Here is a 21,794-nt window from a genome sequence, read left to right on the forward strand (position 1 = left end):
AGCAGGACCAGGCCGGGCACCTCCTCCCTGAGCAGAGTTCTGGCTTCCAGAGACCTATACTGCCTTCTCTTTCTGCTTCTCTTCCCAACACATTTCTTTAAATAATGCTTTTCATTATGTGCCTCCCATTGTCCACCCCAGACCCTATCCTGACAGTTACCAACACCTGCTTTCCTGAAACCGCTCTGACAAAAGTCATCTGGGATTTTCTAGCCTTGTTCAGTTATTTCTCTGAAACAGTCCCTTTACTAGCTCACTCTCCTCTTCTCTCTTCCTCTCTCTGAACTCTCCCCAATCCATTGTCCTACCTCCTGACTACTTCTCTTTCTCACTAGTTGATGCCTTCTTCTGTCCATTTTTAATGTTGGTGGTTTTTGGGGTTCCATAATAGGCCCTCTTTTTATTCTACCTCTTTCTTATGGGAAGACTCGCTTGTTCCCGTAATTTAACAAGCCTGACACATAATAAGTGGTTGCAGCGTTACCCCTCAAACTCAACTTAAATATCACCTCCTGTCCAAAGCCTGAGCCAACACTCTTTTCTTCTCTAGAAGAATCCTGTCTGTCATTTGTGTTCTCAAAGCACTTTATACAAACCTCCAGTATAGTGATCAGCGCAACCGACGTTTATAGGCTGGTCTCCTGCACTAGATTGTGAGTTCCTCAGGGAAGAGTTGATTTCATTGAATTCTATTCTATGGAGTCATTAAGTGTGATCAAGCACATATCTACAGCTCAAGCTCAGACACTGAAGGCCTAGGGGATGTCAGGATCCATAAAAGGTGATCTTTGCCATTTAGGAGTTTAACTCACAGTTAACTAGGAAAGGCAGACATCAAAACCAGTAAGTAAACACGAGGAGGGGAAAGTGCAATATTCATTCATTCAACCCATCAATATGTATCAAGCGTATCAAGTGCCTACTATGTGCCAAGTACTGTATTAGGTACAAGAAATACAGGATAAACAAGACAGATAAGGAAAAGGGAGGTGGAATCATATTATAACCATCCCTTAAATATCCTAACACTCACTGTTCCTTCTATGTCAGACCTTCCTAACAAAGGCTTTTTCCTTATCCTGTAACACTGGACTTGATTTTTTCAGTTGTTCCTTCTCAGTCATTTCACCTATGAGGCAAAATTTATGGAGCAATAGCCTTTTCTTAATATCCCTCAAAGAATCAAGTATGCATTGGATACTGAATCTTTAATATCCCTCAAAGAATCGAGTATGCATTGGATACTGAATCGGAGCTTATTTAGTAGCTTTTAAGAAATTATTTTAAGAGATAAAAGATAGGGGCTACTAACATAAGCATGCAATAAAAATATTATACAGATTTAAAAAAAATTTTAATGTTTATTCATTTTTGAGAGACTGAGAGAGACAGAGTGCAAGCGGGGAAGGGGCAGAGAGAAAGGGAGACACAGAACCTGAAGCAGGCTCCAGGCTCTGAGCTGTCAGCACAGAGCCCAACACGGGGCTCAAACTCACAAACCGTGAGACCATGACCTGAGCCAAAGTCAGACGCTTAACTAACTGAGCCACCCAGGAGCCCCGTAATATTACACAGATCTTAAAGAAAGAATAAAAATAGAAAGATAATAGTTCCAGGACTATTCTTAGCTTAAATGAATAAGAATGTGAAGCTTGAACTCATAAATAACCAAGCAATATTCTGGATTCGGGAAGGAATTTCTCGGGTGAGCACATATTAGGTACATATTTTGGTTCAAAAGTTGGGCAATACTTCCTTCTATGGCTAAAGGAAACAATTACAAGTCTTGAAAAGTTAATTCTCATAGACTAACCGGAAGGTCATCAGAAGCTTATCAGCCAGTCCAGATCTTAAATTGAGCTTCTAGCATTTAGATCAGGTAACTGAAAACTGAAAGCAGATTAAGGCCTTGGACTCTCCAGTCATAGCCTATTTCTCCTTTAATGCTCTCAGAAAATCTTCTCAAATTAAATGTGGCTTATCCTCTGACACAGCAGTCTGTTTAGGTAACATGCTTTTACTCCCTTGACAAACCAACAAGAACAAACCCCAAAAAGTGGAATTTGAAGATAGAAAAATCATGGATGCATAACACATCTGCCTCTGCAAACTTATTCCAATATATCTAATGGTATTTTCAGAGGAAAGCCCAAATCTATGATGTAGCAGTGGTCTGGGAAAATCAAGGCACGAGAAGATATAAATACCACAGTACAGGGGCACCTGGGTGGTTCAGTCGATTAAGCGTCCGACTTCAGCTAGGGTCATGATCTCACGGTTCATGAGTTCAAGCCCCATATGGGACTCTGTGCTGACAGCTCAGAGCCTGGAGCCTGCTTCAGATCCTGTGTCCCCCTCTCTCTCTGCCCCTCCCCTGCTCATGCTCTGTCTCTTTCTCTTTCAAAAACAAACTTAAAAAATATATATTAAAAAAATAAATAAATGCCACAGTACAATTTTGCTTCAAAATTTCCAAGCAGCTTCACAACACAGTACCAGTAGCTTTTTCATGAACAGCTCTCTTGCTTCTGGGACCACCTGAGAATGGCATCTGGCCCTTCTGGGCCTACTTCAGATTAAAAATGAATGGAAATACATAGTAAGAATGAGCTATAAGACTGGATAATCAAAAGATTATCCATCGAGAAGAATGTTCACTATATACTTAACAAGGTGAAACCTGCTTCTTTACTAAAACCTGACTAAATGCAGAGTTCTGAGCTCCATGCAGCTTGCAAAGTGTGAGGCAATGCTTCCCTGCGAGTTTACCTACATTTCAGCAAACAGTTAATGTGTCAATGTTGGAGGTAAACCAGAAAGATATAGCACTATCCCAATTTTAGTTCTAAGTGCATAAGAGATTTGGCTGAAGTAGAAGAGTGTCACTCTTATGTTATCAAGGTTTTACCTTCTCAACGATTTCATAAATGGGCACAAATGAGCCACAGGTAACGACAGTTACAAATGTAGCCGTAAAACTCCATGAAGGTTACTTAAGCTCAGTCACCTACAAATTCTTGTTGGGAGTTGTCTGCCTTTTTCCTTCCTTAATGCTGTCTTCAACAAAGAATCAAGAACAGAAGGATCCTAGGGGCACCTGGGTGGCTCAGTCGGTTAAGCGGCCGACTTCAGCTCAGGTCATGATCTCGCGGTCCGTGAGTTCGAGCCCCGCGTCGGGCTCTGTGCTGACAGCTCAGAGCCTGGAGCCTGTTTCAGATTCTGTGTCTCCCTCTCTCTGACCCTCCCCCGTTCATGCTCTGTCTCTCTCTGTCTCAAAAATAAATAAACATTAAAAAAAAATTAAAATAAAAAACAAGAACAGAAGGATCCTGTCTAAACTTTTAAACTTCCCAAAAATCCAGGCAAGACAATCCCTAACCCTGTCATTAATAAACCCTGATGAATGTTAGCAGCTTTTTTTTAATGTTTATTTATTTTTGAGAGAGACAGAGTGCGAGAGGGGGAGGGGCAGAGAGAGAGAGGGAGACACAGAATCCGAAGAAGGCTGCAGGTTCTGAGCTGTCAGCACAGAGCCCGATGTGGAGCTTGAACCCACAAACTATGAGATCATGACCTGAGCTGAAGTTGGACACTTAACTGACTGAGCCACCCAGATGCCCCAAATGTTAGCAGCTTCAAAATGCTCCTGCAATCTGTCTTCTTAATTAGGGTATCTTGGCGCCTAATTCATTTCTTCAAAAGAATCTAAAAGTGAACTTTGTAAACATACTATATTTATGATAAGTATGAGTCTTTGTCACTTATACCTTAGTGGGACACAAATTAATCAAAATACTTCCAACTCTGCCACTCATTTGAATATATGTTGAATGGACTATTAAACACTAACAGAATATTCTCAGAAATTAAACGTTAAGTCAAAGGCATAAATGACTGCAGAGATTTCGCAATGCTGACAACCCTTAATTTCAGACTTTGGGAACAATGCAAGTCTGCTGGTAGACATTCCAATAACCTCAGCAGCATCAGTGCTCAGGTAACCGACTCGTATATCATAGTTAGCGATTAAATGAATTTTCTATATTACTGATTTTATAAAGGAAGAGAAGAGTCTAAGGCTTTGTTAAAAGTCTATGCTAGCATTTCCTTTCCGATTTTATTTCATATTTACCAACTGCCAAGTGTACTTCAGGCACCTAAAATATTGGCAGTGCTAAGTTGCTTGGCAAGAAACGTCAAGCCAACTATTCTTGTCATAACTCACGTGCAAGATACAACATTGTTCTCTAATTTCACTAGATCAAGCCAAGCAACTTGTACCCCAACCGTGCTTTGCAACTAATTATACACACAGACACACATAAAGTTTTAAAGCTAGGCTCCCTACCCCTTTCAATTGCCTACAAACCTTTTCTTCCTCTGATGGCATATAAACAGTAAACACTGGGCCAGTCAGTATATCTGGGAAACTGTCCAGGACTTAATTTTGAAAAACTAAAATCCTATTGCCCATACCTACAAGTATCTGAATTTTCACTCAATCAACCAAAGCTAGGTTCCCAAGACCCAATTCCTAAAAATCTAGGAATTGTTGTCTTGGTAGAGCTAACAAATAGCAACTGCATGAATGCGACTCAAAAATAATTACAAATGTTATATAAAGCATAATTCATAAACATTGTTTAGAACCTTCAAAGGTAGCCCAGATTTCAACTTTTGTGATTTTTTTGTATATACCACAATACAGATATCGGTCTGAATCAACAGTGTATCCAATACATGCCTGCCTTTATTATCTAAATGAAATTTTGTCTGTTTATTATTCTGATTCTGGCCCATCCATTCAATAACTTGGCATTAAGGTTGATTATTTTCTGTCAACCAAGGGCCATATACCCTAGGCAGCAACAATAAGCAAGTAGCACAATTTTATTATGAACTATAGGCCTAAAGAATATTAAGTTGAAAATGCTTCTGGCATATTTTAACGATCTAAAATAGCCTACATTTTTTTTCACAAAATGAAAAAACTAATACAAGAGAATTTACATATTGATCAAATTCCACTACTAGAAAAACAATATATAAGAGAAAAGGCTCCAAGTCTCAGGCAATAAGTCTACTTCCATAAAAGTCAGTATAAAAAAATTCTTCTTCATTAAAGAATTCTAAACACTCCCTTGGAATTCAATTTAAGAAGATTTTTATCAATATTTACAAAAGATCTTAAAGGTGTTTAATAAAATCTGGGAATTTACCTAAATAATTTTCAGTATGATACTGATTTCATAGAAAAATAGAGAGCCTAACTCATAGTTTACAGGTGTGTAAGACTTTTATTTCCAATGCATTCTCACACCTGTTATAGTAGTAATAAACATCATTCTCATGTGCACTGTTCAGTGAAATCACCCACATTATGAAGTCCTCAAAAATATTCTCTTGGGTGTTTTATTTACTTACTACGTAGAGCACCACTGTGCATCTGATAGGTTCCCAATAATTCTTTATTAAATTGTTGAATTTGGTGTAAGATCATAAAAGGCAAAAATTACACTATCTTAGCCTAATTTTGTGAGGACCTTAGAATGAAATCTTGCAGATTTTAAGCAGTCAACAAATGATTGCTGATGAGAAGACTGTAACAATGGGATTAACCATAATTTAAATGTTTTCAAATAGTTTATTTCTGAGAGAGACAAGAGCAGAATTACAAATGAATGGACTCTGGAATCAGTCTTAGGTTCAAACCTGGGTTCTGCCCCTGAGTGGCCATGTGACACGGGGCAAGGTGATAACCCTTGCAGGGTCTCAGTTTTCCCATATCTAAAATCAATCCCCTGATGCTGTTTGCCTCATAAAGCTTTTTAAAGATTGAAAATGATCCAGCATGTGGTGACTGACAGCACCCGGTACAATATAGCACATGATGTTCATTTGGGTATGACTTGCCTTAAATTACAAGACCAAAGTGAACTATTTGGCCTGTGGAATTCTACAGCGATTTTCCAGCCCTCTAAAATATTATAAGGATTTTTTTCCCTCCAAAAATTAAACCCATTTGGAGCAGTCTACATGACTGAAGTTCACATTAGTAACGATGACGATTTCCTAACAGGAGAGGGAAGGTGGGTTTGCAGACACTGCGGGCATCACCCTGGTGTATTTGTGATGTGGTTCTGGCCACAGGGTGTGTACCTCTTTTCACATCCGAAACCTAGGTGACTGACACCCTAATATACAATTTTTACATGTTTCCTGACCTGAAATAACCATGATTAGGAGCCTTAAGTTAAAAGGGGGATTCTGAGGCTTTCTCAGGGCAATCACAGCTTCAGATGGCAGAGCAGCTGAGAAGAGAAAAGAACAGACCCTTGAGAAAACCACAGGCATAGAGCCTGCTGAGAATGACCAACCTTCTGTGAAAAAAAGTCGTCAAAGACTTGGAAATGGGTAAAAGAGAACACTGGGTATCTTTCAGTGGAGGGCTGGCTTTGTACAGCCCATTCGCTGGGAACGATCTGATTTTTTTAATGATTATTTATTTTTGAGAGACAGAGAGACAGAGCATGAACAGGGGAGGGGTGGGGGGGGGGGACAAAGAATCTGAAGCAGGCTCCAGGCTTTGATCTGTCAGCATTGAGCCTGATGTGGGGCTTGAACTCACTAGCCATGAGATCATGACCTCAGCCGAAGTCGGACATTTAACCGACTGAGCCACCCAGGTACCCCAGAACTATCTGATTTTAAAAGGATGTGTACCTTTGATTGTCCTGCTAGTCATGAGAGTACATTTTACAATGCTTTTGGGATAAACATTAAATTGTGCAAAACTGATAGCAATGAGAATAATCCTTGTCCACAGCAGTGTAAAGTGATTCCTGTTTGATATACAATTGATTTCCATTCTGTAGAAAAATAACTCCCAACATTTACACTTACTGATTTGCCTTACAGAACATTAGTCAGTTTTGCGTCTATTAGCAAATTCATTTCAGCATTCCTGACTCCGTGTGTGTGTGTGTGTGTGTGTGTGTGTGTGCATGCATAATATCCACTCTTCAAAGTCTCCTTTAACTGGCTTTAATATCTTACTGGTTTTCTCATTAAATAATGAGTTAATTAAATATTTAACATAGATTTACATTTGCAGAAAGCCACGATTTCAGATTTTTGAAAATCATAATTTAGCACTTCTAATGAAGAAAGCGTTTTTCCCAGGAAGTGAAATTTATGTGGCAGAAAGAGGCTTTTAGTTTTGTCCAGAATGATCTGTTTCTTTAAAAGGGAGCAAAAGAGAAGTGAAACAAATGTCAAAACGTTTTAACAGCTATTGTATTTAGGTAATGAATGAATGAGCATAAACTATTTTATGTACTTTCTTTATGACTGAAATGTTTCGTAACTTAATATTTTCAAATATTTTGTAAAAATTAGTTGGAGGGTGCGTGGGTGGCTCAGTCAGTTAAACGTCCAACTCTTGATTTCGGCTCAGGTCATGATCTCAGGGTTCATGGGATCCAGCCCCATGTCAGGCCCCTTGCTGAGAGGGAGGAGCCTGGGATTCTTTCTCCCTCTTTGCCCCTCTCCCACTCATTCTCTCTCTCTCTCTCTCTCTCTCTCTCTCTCTCTCTCTCTCTCACACACACACACACACACACAAAATAAATAAACATTAAAAAAAAAAAAGAACTAGTTGGGTGGAAAGAATGGGAGTGCACGTAACTTCTGACTTCTTTAGCATCAGTTTTTCCCATGGAAACAGATACATGTGATAAGCTTCTATTTTTCTGCAGATCTACGCCTGCTTCTCTTTCATGACTCTTCACGCATCCATCACAGTAAGAGGCATATCAAAGGCAACTGATAAGTGCTTATGGAATTGAATTACTGAGAATACATGCTCTAACATTAGAGGCAAGTGACTCAAACTCAGGAGGCAGAATTTCTTAGGGAACCATGGAAAGAAACTCTCCCCAGGCTATGTTGTAAACCAAGCTCTTGGGTTCCCTCGAGAGAAAGGCTTGTTTTGGTCTACCCCTTGGCAGTCCTTCTGATGAACCATGTCCAGAAAATAGCCTACAATTTGCCTGGAGACAGCCCATTTATAGCTCCAGTCCAAGCAACTGGCAACCAGGACTCAGCCCAGGCTAGAAGCTCCCTCTTTGGTACTCATAGAGAAATGTCAAAGGGAGCTTTCTGATGGGCTATTTTATAAGATTATTAACTAGAAGTCACTGAAATTTGTTAGCAAGAGGAGACCAGAAGTCAAGTCTTGAGTCTCATGACCATGACTCTTCCTCATAATAATCCTACCACCATGGACTGAGATGTTAGCGCTGATCCTCTTAAATAGCAAATGTGCTTGGAAATGCTTTTCATGCAGGGGAAAGTGTGACATAGTGGAAAAACCACCTCAATCTAGAAGTCAGAAGACCTGAGTTCAACTCCTACTCAGCCATATGATTTATTCTGGCCAAATCACATATCCTCTCTAAGGAAGTGCTTCCTCAACTGTAAAATATAGATAGTTACTTGGCCACATCTATTTATTTTATAGAGCTAATAAGATTAGCAAAAGAGGATGACATTGCACAGGACAACATATATTTATATTATCATTCTGATCTAGCCAAATAAAATCACCCGCACCCCAACATAACCAAACTATAAATTGAAAAATACCTAGCTGAAGGTAAAAGCATGGCCCCTGTCCAGCAGGAACCACACTCCTTGCCCTGGCTGCCCTGGCTGTAAGCTGATATTTATCACAATAAACACATGTAAAACCTTGGGTTGTGAGTAACGTGTTATGCGAGTTTTCCACAAGATGAGTAAACATTTCTAATAAAGTTTAACTCGATAAACAAGCGATGTCTCGTAACACAAGTAGTACGTGATGCCAAATGTCACATGATCACAACTGAGCCAATGGTTCTTGAAATTCACTTTGTTATACAAGTGCTTTGGATTACAAGCATGTTTCTGGGATGAATTATGCTCGCAAACCAAGGCTTTACTGTATTAGAAAAATTAATTGTGACACAAAGACATATTTGACATGTAATAGTCTGGGTTTACTTCTCCTTAGATGACTTTTTTTTATTATTTAAAAAAAAATTTTTTAATGTTTTTATTTGTTTTTGAGACAGAGAGAGACAGAGCATGAGTGGGGGAGGGGCAGAGAGCGAGGGAGACACAGAATCTGAAGCAGGCTCCAGGCTCTGAGCTGTCAGCACAGAGCCTGACGCGGGGCTCGAACTCAGGGACTGTGAGATCATGACCTGAGCTGAAGTCCGACACTTAACTGACTGAGCCACCCAGGTGCCCCCTCCTTAGATGACTTTTTAATAAGAAATAGGGGTAACCAAGATTTCTAAAGGAGAATGAAATCTTTGGCTTAGGCAAATACCTGGTTTGACATGGTTTGGAGTCAAAGAACACATGGCCTTAAGTTCATGGATATTCACTTGGGTGGCTCTCCTAGGAGTTCTTAGAAGCAACTAAAAGTATTGGAGAATAGTGATATAATTGGCCACAACCATTTTAAGAGACTTGCTGTACAAAGAAATATAACTTCCTTTCTGTATGAATCATGTACCAAAGGCAACTGCTTTCCTCATTGCTGATGACCTACCATAACAGAAAATGTTTGCTTGTAATGGAATGTTTTCTGTCACCTTGTGCAACCTGTGGCATTTATGTGACACAGATCAGCTCTGCTATGAATTTTAGTAGGAGATGCTGTTAACATTTAAATTTTCTCTTCTCCCTTCTGTCTCCCCTAAGAAAATTACCACGATGTAGCCTGCATTATGTATCTCTTCGTTTTTGTTTTCTTTTGAAAAAAAAAAAAAAAACAACACTATAAAATAAAACTTACATAAGATGCAAGTACTCACTTTAAAAAATTTTTGGAATAATTAGGTAAGACCTTAAGAATCAGCACTGTCTTATACCCTTTCTCCTTTTCCAACAATCTGGCACATATTTTGATCAGTTTCTTTAACATCACCATCCAGAGAGAAAAGCTAATACATTAAAACAGCTAAGGAAACCAATGTATTAGTATCGCCAGTGGATTTTTTAAGTTTTACAATTTTGCTTTGTTTTCCTTTTTTGTTCTTATATACCGCTAATAAAATTTACTAATTTAATTTTGCTCCCTGATAATAATGGTATCTTTCTTAAATATGGCCTGTCTCCCCACTTACCTATATCCAAATTAAGGGACGACAAGGCTGTTTTCAAGAAGCACCTTCCCACGGCTGTGGGTTCCGGATTTCTTCCCGCCATCCACAGAGCTGTGGGTTCCTGCAACACTGCTCCCCCGCCCCTCCATTTACCACACTCTCAACTTCCATCTCGGCCCACGCAGAGTGGAGTGGGGTCTGAAGGGACTACTTGGGGCAACAACTTGGAAAGCAGAAACAACTGATACCTGTTGGTGGAGATTTGCACATTCATTGGGCTTTGAGCGTGTCAATCCCCCACTGCTTCACAAAGAAGCCCTGAACCAATTTTATCCTGCAAGCCTGAAACGGGAACTGAACGGGCCTCTACCCAGGCCTCTGAAACAGGAAGCAGGGGACAGTCCCTGTAGCCACCAGAGGGGAACTGACCTGTAGCAGAAAACTCCCAGAAGCCCGGCGGGAGCCGGCACCACTGGTGAGACAAGGCTACACTGTGCACTTATAATTAGGCTTCACCTAGAGATGCAACCCACTCAAACTACCAACTGATGAATGTCTCAAGCAGACCAAAGGTGACCGCGCTGAGGAAAGAAATCAGGATCCCAAGAACCTGGAAAGCAGGGCAGTCACGACAATCGGCAGTTGACAACGTGGGGTAAGAAACGAGTGCTCTAAAAACATTTATTTTTGTGCTTCGGGATTTTCTTTTTAATTTTACTTTTTTCCAATTTTCTAGTAATACCCTTTTTGGAAAATTATAACTGACCAGTCATCCAAAAAAAACAAAACAAAACAAAAGAGGAAGCCTGGGGCTCTGCATTCATAGTGGGCAGTCAGCAACTGTCCTAGTAATATGCCAGCAAAAAGTTAAAAGCCCAGAGAACAGCCATGTATGGAGCACCACTGGGATTTTTTTTTTTTTAAATACCTTCTTAACCAGAGGTTTTCCTTATGAGTTTGTCTCTGTTTGCTCTACTGATAGTTTTGCTAAGGCTTATTTCTTGCACAAAGAAGCAGTGACTTAGTATGAAGGGACTAAAAGGTGGTTTAGATCAGAGGTTGCCAAAACATTGCTCTGTTGATTGGTAACATCAAGTTTTCCCTCATCCTTGGGGACATGGAGAAAGAAGAATAATAGTTGAGTTTTCTCATACATTTACTATATGTAAAGAACTGTTCTTTATTCTAAGGTTACGCCTTTCCTAATTGAATACAAAAATGTCTTTTCTTTTTAAGAAATCGTGGCAGTAAGTGACTGGTTGCCGAGTTTTCTGTCCTTCTCTATTCAATATCCTTACTTGGGAACATTAAAGGTCGACAAACACATGTCAGTTTTCCAATTTTTTTTAACTGGTCCGTGGGAACCACTATTTAAGAAATGCACTGACAGGGCAGAGCCAGCTTCAGATCTTCTGTCTCCCTGTCTCTGCCCCTCCCCTCTCTGTGTCTCTCAAAAACAGTAAAACATAAAAATCAGTTATATATAAAAAAGAAATACAGATTTCACCCTCTCCCTCAAAGTATATGAGGCTATGTATACCAAAGCATCCCTGGATTTAAAAGTAGAAAATGCAGATTGGGCTAGAAGACTTCTCAGTCTGGGATAGACAGGAGACAAAGGTTGTGTTTGTTTTGCTTTTTATCAAATAAGACTGGAAGTCTTGCTGGGAGCAAGTGGAACCAAAGCCCAGAAAGTTCAGATGCCTCTCCAATGACATAACCTAAATGGGTAACTTTCATCCTGACCCGAGCAAAGCAGAAACATAATACACATGAGAATATAAAAACTAAGTCTTACCATTTCAACCAGCATGTGTTTCCTTCCTGTTTTCCATGGGTACTACAGCTGCCATCTGTAGTAAGCCTGGTGAAGACCCCGGTGGATAAGGGAGTGAAAAGCCTTGAGCAGAGCAATGGTCCTGGGTCTCACATCAACAGGACATTGAGAGCCATAATTATAAGGTCAGGAGGGCGAGAAGCTTGAAAGAGGTGAAAGTGTTAATGCATCCCCTGCTGGCATTACTTCTTGGCCAAGTCACCAAGGGTCAAGTCCCCTACTCAGTCTCCCTCCTCTCCCTGCAGCCTTCCAAGCCTTCCTTTGTCCTCTATGTCACCATATTGCCTCCTCTCATCCTCACCAATCCAAAGAGATATTCCTACATCTGGCCAGATGCTACCAGAAACTAGATGAAAGCAAAAGTGACTGGGTCTAACATAAGGAAAGGTATGTTCAAAGTCCCAGTTTTCAGTCCTAGGAACATAATTTTCCAGAATGTTTAAAGTGGTGAGTAGGTTTTGGGGTGTCTGGATGGCTCAGTTAGTTAAGCATCCGACTTTGGCTCAGGTCATAATCTCACAGTTTGTGGGTTCGAGCCCCATGTCGGGCTCTGTGCTGACAGTTCAGAGCCTGGAGCCTGCTTCAGATTCTGTGTCTCCCTCTCTCTCTGCCCCTCCTCCTCTCAAGGTCTGTCTCTCTCTGTCTCAAAAATAAGAAATAATTCTTCTTTAAGAAAAAGTAAAAAATAACATGGTGAGTGGGTTTCATATTTCAAGTACACTGAGTTAACAAGGCTTCTCACAGGCTAGTCCCAGAATCTAAGCAACACCTCTAAGCCTGTTTCTAAACAAAGTGTGCTCCCGGTTCCAAGCAGCAACTTTACGTCACTTCACCTGAATGAATGAATATAATCTCTTTATGGTTCAGTTTCCTTACAAGCAAAAAGGGGGGAACAATAAAGCCTACTCTAGCTATACTTCACAGAACTGATGTTCATTAAAAATAATTTTTTTTGAGATGCTGCCAGTTGGAACTGTCTACCTGAACGGAGTAGCTCTGTATCACTAACGTATCACTGCCATCTCTTCACTTTTATAGAAACTGACTGCCTACAATGCAGGGGGCTGGGAAGGGGTGTTGTTAGCTTGCCATTTGCCATCTGTGAGTAATAATCTCATACACGTAAATATGACGATTTTCACAAAAGCTTCGATAGAACATTAGTTTCCTCTCAGAACAGGAATGAAAGAGAGAATGACAAGTGTAGTCAAAGAACGAACTAGATTATGGTTAAACAATAATCAAATAGGGAAAAGCTTCAACTGCCATCTATTCTTTAAAAAGACCCTGGTACACACAGATAGGGAGAAGCTGATAAAAATGTAACCCAGCTTTAAGTTCTTGTCCAGTCCAGTAAACTGAGCTGTTCCAAGTTAAGTAGCCCTTATTCACCCTTCCAACTCAGTTCAGCTGTCACCTCTGAACCTGCCCTCCCCCTAGTTTGACTCTAGAATGTCTCCTGGGACCCAAGGCATTCTGTAAGGATCTTCGCAGAGGCCTGCTGCAGCCAGGCTTGATGTCTGCCCTTTCCACTCACCCTGAACTCCTTGAGGGGCCGAGGACATGATATATACAAGCAGTTGATTCACCTCTAAGGACTGAAATAAGTCATTTGGTATTAATGTAATTTATGTATATAAATGTATGTATTTATATGTAACGTATAATGTAATTCATTTTGTATTAATGTAATTTTAAAGTACAGAATTTAACAGAGCAATTATTCTAATCTTCCACTCTTTTTGGAGATTTAAAAAAAAACTTGTAACATTTATTTATTTTTTAATGTTTATTTATTTTTTGAGGTGAGGGGGCACTAGTGGAGAAGGGGTAGAGAGAGAAGGACAGAATCTGAAGCAGGCCCCAGAGGCTCTGGGCTGTCAGCACAGAAGCCGACACAGGCTCTAACTCACCAACCAAGAGATCATGACCTGAGCCAAAGTCAGACGCTTAACCAACTGAGCCACCCAGGTGCCCCTATTCATTTAGTTTTGAGAGAGAGAGAGAGAGAGAGAGAGAGTCTGAGCAGGGGAGGGACAGAGAAAGAAACAGAGAGACAGAGCCTAAAGCAGGCTCTGGGCTCCGAGCTGTCAGCAAAGGGCCCGATGAGGAGGTTGAAGCCATGAACCATAAGATCATGACCTGAGCCAGAGTTGGACGCTTAACCAACTGAGCCACCCAGCATCCCACTTTGCTCCAAATTAGAGAAGAACCAAAGGCCAGAATCCAGATCTGGACACTCTTGTTCTGATGCTCTGTCCCAGCATACCATGCTGCCCTACCTTTGCAAACTCGAGGGATTAAATGGGGGAATCTTAGAAATGTAGTTCTGGGCTCCTGGGTAGCTCAGTCAGCTGAGTGACCAACTGCGACTCAGGTCATGATTTCACGTTTTGAGTTTGAGCCCCACACTGGGCTCTCTGCTGTCAGTGCAGGATCCTCTGACCCCTCTCTCTCCACCCTCCCCTCCTTGTGCTCTCTCCCTCAAAGATAAATAAACATCTAAAAAAATACTTAAAAAAAAAAAAAAAGAAAGAAAGAAATTTAGTTCGATTTTCCCCTCCACATCAGACCCTTGTCAAGGCTACAGGCTTTTGGAGGAGATGAAGGGCTCTGTTCATAATTCCACACTTTGGAGAAGAGCCAGGATGAAAACTCAGATCTAACTTGAGGGACACTGCTCTTCTGAGTATATCTTGGGGATTCAATTTCCAAATGAAGGTAGTAAATGTAGGTAGAACAAAAGATAGCGTGGCACAGGGGCCAAAAATCTTGCCAGGCCTGTTTCTGTACAGCTTGCAACCTGAGAATGTTGTTGTTGTTTTTTTTTACGTTTTTAAATGGTTGAAAAATAATTGAAAGAATAATTATTTTTGAAGTAAATGAAATTGAAATCTCAGGATTCACTAACAAAATTTTACTGGAACCCAGCCACAATCACTTGTTTAGGTACTGAGCTGGCTGCTGTCGTAACAACTACAGAGTTGAGTAGCTGTGAGAGAGACCTCCCGCAAAGTCTAAAATATTTCCCATCTGGCCCTTTACAGAAAAACGTGTCCCTGGTGGAGGAGGAGTAAGTGCTCTCTCAGAAATCAGAAGACAAGTTCGACCACCCTCAGACTCTCGGCAGCTCTCAGCTGAGAAAACCAAAGGGTTTGGCCAAAATTGCTACCATCATCATTCTGTCACATCTTCGGTGCCGAATGAGAGGGCTCAGAGTTCGTGTCACGCACACGGGAAAGGGTGAAACTGGGGCCTGTCCAGGTTGAATGAAGCAGCAGATGAGATAGAGCTGCTTCCCACAGGGTGTCCTCCTCACTATTCCACACTGCCCCTGGATGGCTTGTGAGGTCCCTGGCAGCTCTCCATCACATGATTCCAAGATAGGGAGCTTCCTTTGACCCTGGGAGTAAATCAGCCCAGCTAAATGGGGGCAGCAAGGGCAAAGATGACCTTCGAGGGTCAGCCACCTGAAGTAGACTCCTGCATTGACCAGTTACCACCTCCGAGTCCAGGCCAGTCATGGAGCCCTTGGTTTTCTCCTCTAAGAAGGATAGGAAGTATTTCCTTCTCAGGCTTGTTTGCAGAATTTAGCAAGATACAGTTCAAGTGTCGGTTCCCTTGTAATCTTCCTCTCTCCCTTTCCCACAAACAGTATTTGGAGAATAAACAGTAAGTGAGCCTTGTTAGGAAACTTTCTTTCAAATTAGCTTAGAGTTTAAGATTTTTTTTTTTTTACAGAGTCTTATAAAAAATACTGAATCTATCTGTGCAATAAAAATAGGCTCAGTATTTGCTTGGGTGTTTTCCTCACATATCTTTCAGTTCTTTGAAGCTTCTTCCAAATTATAAGCCAAAAATAAGAGTGCTGTAATTTTTAGAAAAAGTTACGTGTATGCAATTTTTATAGCAAGTCACACAAAGAACTAAGCTATAATACATCATACTCATGTTCAGTTATGAAGACCAAGACTGTAAAAAAAATACCAGCACCAGAAAGCCCTAGTTTATTTAGTCTGGTTTCCTTAACATGAAGTTCTTCTTGTTCTTAAAATATTCAGCTTTGGCTGAATTCCAAAGCTGACATAAGCCTACTTCAGGTGTTTTGAAGAGACTAAAGAGAATCAGAACTGAAAGCAAAATTGGAGAATAAAACCTTTTATGTGATCACAAATGCAAGAACCTTATTGTTTGAAACCACCATTAAATCAAATTTTCCGCCCACACTTACAAAAATAAATATGTATATATTCTCATATTTGGTTGCACAGGGTACTGAAGGTTAATTTCAATAGCATGTTACTATTCCTAACATTAGCCAACAGATAGCTAATTGCATCAGTCACTAGAACTGCAATGACACTTTCTGAAATCGGTGATAGGTTGAGAAGATTTTTATGGACTTTTTATGGATTATGCTAGCAATCACTTTAACAGCCAAGCTAATCTTAGTTATGAAAATAGCATATAGAATTTTAAACAGTGTTAAATTATGTACGTTCCAGCCCATCATGGTGTATATGCGGTAATGAAAAAAAAAATCCTCTCAAAAGATACCACATAAGTTTAGTGCAAGCTACAAGCTTATGGCTTTTGGAAGTAATTCCTTGGAAGTTCAAATTGGTAAGACTGGAACATTCAAGCCACTAAACTTGTTAAAGTAAAATGACTTGGGATGATCACGACACGTCATGCAAATTCGTATGGATACACTCTGTGAGCAGCGGGCTGCGTGGTTTCTGTACTTCCAAAACTACACAGAAAGAAACAAATGAGAGCGTCATCTAAAAGTCACAGGTATATATAGAAGGAAAATATGGGCCAAAAGTAACAGAAGAGAAACCAGAACACCAAATGCTGAAGGCCTGATTGGAGTAATATCTCGCCCTGTTGAAGAACTGAAAAGTTCTTTATTAGGACCGCAGGGACCCAGAGCTCCAGCGCGGGCCAGTGGGTGAGCCTGGCACAAACACACAGGATCTTGCACCAGCACCCACTCTCTCCCAGAAGCGGCGAGCGCTAGGAGCGGTCACGCAGCGCCGCTCGCTGCCCTTAAGGTGGGGCAAGAAGTAAATGAGTAGGAAGCACGCTTGGAGCCTCCTAAACCGTTTCCCCCCCTGCTGCGGCCAGGGAAAACGTGGCCCCTGGCCGTGGAAGACGGGGAAGGGGTTGCACACGCACCTGCATTGTAGAAACGATCCAGCACCGCGGTTTCCCCAAAGTCCAGTTTACCAAAATGCACGGTCTCCAGGGTGGCGCCCACCGTCTCGCACGCCTCCCGCAGGCTCTGCAGGGCCTCGCTCTCGGCCATCACCAGCTGCCCCTGGCTCGCTTCGTTGATCACATATGCCACCGTGGTCCGTCGGCCGCCTCCGCCACCAGAGTTGCCCCGGCACCGGGTGGCGCTGCTCCCAGAGGTGGCAGCGGGACACCCGGTGCCCGGGGCGGCGGCACTCTCCACGTTCCAGAAGCTGCCCGGCGGCGGCGGTGGTAGCTGGCTCTCCTCGCCCTCGGCCGCCGCCGCCGCTGCTCCCCTCCGGCAGCTGCCGCCCTCGGCGAACGGTGGCACGGAGAAAGTGATGCCCTCGCCCGCCTCCGCGCTCATCTCTCCCGGCCGGGCTGCGGCGGCGTCCCCCGCCCAGCCGCACCGTCTGGCCAGCCACAGCTCGGGGCTGCTCCGTGCGCGCCGGGCTAAGCAGCTGCCATCGCGAGTCGCGCCTTCCGCGCCGCGCCGCCGCCTCCTCTCAGGCGCCCTTTCCCCCGAAGGGACGCCGCTGCCCGGCGGCGGCTCGCCCCTCCTCGGCGCCTCCGTGGCCGCGCCGCTCGTCCGAGGCAGGGTGTAGAGTACAAGGGGTGGGGACGCCAGGTTGAGCGGGAAGGGACAGCGCTTCCTTCTCTTGGCGGGCAGACAAGTCGGCTCGCAAACCTGCGCCGCGGTGCAGCTCAAGGGCGCCGCGCTCGGGGTGCGGTGCGCCCTGGCCACCGGGCGCGCGGCCCCGGCTCCTTTGGTGCCGGGCGCTGGGAGGAGCCGGGGAGGGTCCCCGCTGGGTGGGGAGCTACCTGGCCAGCACCTCACGGGCGGGCAGGCTCTCCAGGCTGCGTCCCGGAACAGCAGCAGCCGCAGCCGCAAGGACCCGCCTCCCTCCTCGGCGGCAGCTCCCCTTCATCTGCTCTATTTCCTCCTCCTCCCCTGGCCTCGTTTCTCCACCGAGCGCGCCGGGGCCGCTGCGTCCGAGCGCCAACCTCGCCGCGGGAGTCTCGCCGCTCTTGCAGCCGCTCGCCCTGTCGGCCACCGGCTTCTGCCGCCCACTCGTCGCGGCACCGGAGAGTCAGGGCCCGCCCCGGGGGAGGGCGCTGCTGGGAAGCTCGAGCCCGGACGAAGTCGACCGCGCAGTGGCTCGCGGACTTCGACTGGGCCCGGAGCGCTGCGCCGGACCGGGTTTCTTCGCCGTCACCCACCCGACGCGCACCTAAAAGGACCCGGAGTGAGCCAAAGGCCGAAACGCATGCGACGGCAGCGCAAAGTCTCTCCTGCGAACACTCGGGGATCCGGAGCTAGTCCGCGAGGCGTTTGCAGCGGTCCCCGCGGCCACGGCGCCCCCCTCCGGCGCCTGCTGGGCTCGCTCTGCGCGCGGTCTGGTACAGCACGGGGAGGCCCGCGTTGCGCAAGGCTGGAGGATTTCGACTAGCGTCCCGCAGCCGGGGCCTAAAGTGGACGAGGATTCCTGACCGTGGCGCTGCGGAAGTGGCCGGCATAATTGATCAGGTCTGCCTCTGCTACTTTTCATGTAAAAAATTCGAGTAGCTATGTTAGCAGTAATGAGAATGATTAGTTCCAACTGGCGAAGGACTTAGCATTCTCATTTAGGGTTTTAAAGCACCCCCTCGCCCCCCCCCCCCACGGCCCCTGCTCGCCCCATATACTTTCTGGAGATAGAATAAGGGGTTTGTATCCCACTCCGCAAAGCATCATCCAATGAAAGGAGGAAATTAAGTGACATTCTTTTTTTTTTTTTTTTTTAATTGCACCACGGCGGGGGAGGGGGAAGGATACCTGGATTGCTTAAAAGCGATGAAAAGGAAGAAATCTACTTATTTGGAGAGCAAATAAGTTTTCAGAGAACTTCTCCAAAATGTTCTATGTGTTAGGAAAACTGGTGAAAGCTGCAGTGAAGTAACAATTTTGGACTTCCCATCTCAGAGGTGGGAACCAAGATAAGTGAGGTCTCTGAATAAAGTAGAGTAATGCAAATTATCAATGCAAATTCAAGCGTAGAAGAAAAGGAAGGATGAAACAGTTGAGTAGTAGAGTTAAAAGAGGGAAGGAAATAGTAATGAGGAAAAACACCTCGCAGCTACACAAATGTAGTCTTAACGAAGCCATGTGACCTCAGCTTTTTCTAAAGGTGTGTAAAATGATAAAAGTAAATTTGTAGTAAGGAAGTTACATGTCACCTGGGATCTATATGATCCTCGTCTGCTTTAGGACTCGATCTCATTAGGAAAGTATGTGTTTAGTGAAGCAAAATACTGACAGGCTACTAATAGTTACATACCTTCTTTATTTCCAACAACTTGTCAAACCTCCAAACTCCTGTGGGAGTAGATAATCCTCCACCCCATCCTAGCCTGAAACAATACATACTAGAAGTTCATTAGGACCATGTCTGGAAAACTAAAATTCTGAACTAAATTCTAAAACTAAAACTGCTGAACAAATTCTCAAATTCTAAATTTTCAAATTGCATTCTGTTACACAAATAAGGTCAGGTCTAACGTTATGTATAAAACTGTCTTTTAAAGCCCATACCTTTTTAGATCACTTAGCCTTTGCTAAGCCCTTCCAGATCTTTTCAGAGCCATTTTTCATACACACAATTTTTGTCTTTGTTTTACTTTGTTTTGTTTTACTTTGAATTAATTTAATAACTTAAAAGATGTTAGGGATTGCTGGCACCCAAACCCCAGTGCAATGATGAAAGACTGCTTCTAGTTGGTACTAAGGCCGTCTCACTACCTAAATATGGCAAGGTTTAACTAATGTAAGTTACATACCGTGTATTGGATTGAACCATATGAATTTACATTTTTATAGCTGATAAATAGTCAAATATGCCCAAACTCAGATGGCTCAACTTATAACTGAGATTTGGGGCCTGTGTAGAGGCAGAGAGGACAGGTGTAGCACTGAGTCTCAGTCTACTCTTAGCTTGCCAAGCCTGGCTCAGAGTGTCCTGAAGGAATGAAAGCCTTCTTGTAATTGGATTACCCAGAAGTTGCAATTTGTGGTTTTGCAATTTGTCTCTAAAGAAGGAGCGCTTTTTCTAATCCAAAAGGACAACTAATATGGTAATGGTGAACAGCGGAAAAATTGTCTATCTTGGGTTTTCAGGTTTGTTCTTGAAGAGGCAAAATGGCGAATTTTAAGCCTAAAATGGACGAGGGTCTCCTAGCTAGCTAGCTTTTGTTTTAGACAAGTTTACCTTTCTCTGTATCCTCAGGTAAGATAAATGGGAATACAATATAGTCTTAATTACAAAAAGTATTTAAATATCAGAGAATCACTAATTTAAGTATCAGAAAATCAAAAGTAAGAAAAGTATCAGAAATCAATAAGGAAGCCAGTAAGAAGTATCAAGCAACTGGGATGAATACATAATTTAATTGATTGCTAAATTTAACTCTGTGTATTTGGCTGCCCCAATGAAAAGAAAACACATAAAGAGTACATATATTCATTCATATGAAGAGTCAAGTCTTGTGCTGGCATTGAACTCTATAAAGACTGTATTACTTACCTAGAATCTGATATAGAGTACATTGAGCAATACAATTGAATATGGATTTCTAAAAAGTTATATATGTTCTTCAAATTTATATTTAATATTGTTAGAAACCAAGAACATAATATTAAATATTAATTCAATGAAACCTAAAATAAGAGGAACCTAAAATAATATAAATCAGATACAATACTTTCTGGTTATATTACCTTAATAAATTGGTAGAATTGAGGGTATTATGTAACTCACTGAAGCTCATAACTTAGCATTCTGTATCAAGGAAAGAAGGAACCCAAGGTGGGGTACCTCCGTGGCTCAGTCAGTTAAGCATCTGACTCTATTTTAGCTCGGGTCATGATTTCACTGTCCTGAGTTCAAGCCCCATATTGGGCTCTATGCTAAGGGTAGAGCCTGCTTGGGATTTTCTCTCTCTGCCACTCATGCTGGTTTGAGCTTGTGCATTTTTTTTTTCTCTCTCTCAAAGTAAATAAATAAACATTTAAAAAAGAAGAAGAAAAAGGAGCCCAACAGAAAAGAGAAGTAACATTGCTTAGATCCTAGCACAAATAGCAGCTTCTTTACAAGCTTTTCAGGGATTGAATCACAGTTAGTGAATACTAGAATCATAATATCATAAAGATTCTATGACAGGTACCGGATGGCTCAGTCAGTTGAGCGTCCGACTTTGGCTCAGGTCATGATCTCACAGTTTGTGAGTTCAAGCCCCACATAGGGCTAGCTGCTATCAGCCTGTCAGCAGAGCCTACTTTGGATCTATTCTCTGCGCCCCCCCCCCCACTTACGCTTGCCCAAAACTAAACTTTTTTTAAAAATTTTTTTAATGTTTATTTATTTTTGAGAGACAGACACAGCATGAGCAGAAGAGGGGCAGAGAGAGAGAAGGAGACCCAGAATATGAAACAGGTTCCAGGCTCTGAGCTGTCAGCACAGAGCCCAATGTGGGGCTCGAACTCACGAGCTGTAAGATCATGACCCAAGCCAAAGTTGGACGCTCAACCG

The 21,794-nt window shown here is 42.6% G+C and overlaps 1 protein-coding gene and 1 long non-coding RNA gene across 4 annotated transcripts in view; one reads left to right on the forward strand and one right to left on the reverse strand.

The window, feature by feature from the left end:
- Positions 1 to 18,038, reverse strand: part of MAP3K5 (mitogen-activated protein kinase kinase kinase 5) — a 207,747-nt gene extending 189,709 nt beyond the window's left edge. For 2 of the 3 annotated variants that reach the window (XM_030316420.1, XM_030316419.1), the window contains exon 1: positions 17,173 to 18,038. In XM_030316420.1, the coding sequence (XP_030172280.1) occupies positions 17,173 to 17,596 (424 nt within the window). In that variant the 5' untranslated portion in view covers positions 17,597 to 18,038. The remainder of the gene's footprint in view (positions 1 to 17,172) is intronic. The other variant, XM_030316421.1, reaches the window with a different exon arrangement.
- LOC115514436 lies at positions 10,575 to 16,249 on the forward strand. Its single transcript, XR_003968970.1, has 2 exons — positions 10,575 to 10,809; positions 15,039 to 16,249. It is a non-coding gene; the product is annotated as an uncharacterized LOC115514436 (long non-coding RNA).
- Positions 18,039 to 21,794: the final 3,756 nt, after the last annotated feature.

Source organism: Lynx canadensis, chromosome B2 (assembly GCF_007474595.2).
Source record: "Lynx canadensis isolate LIC74 chromosome B2, mLynCan4.pri.v2, whole genome shotgun sequence".
Taxonomy (NCBI): Eukaryota; Metazoa; Chordata; class Mammalia; order Carnivora; family Felidae; genus Lynx; species Lynx canadensis.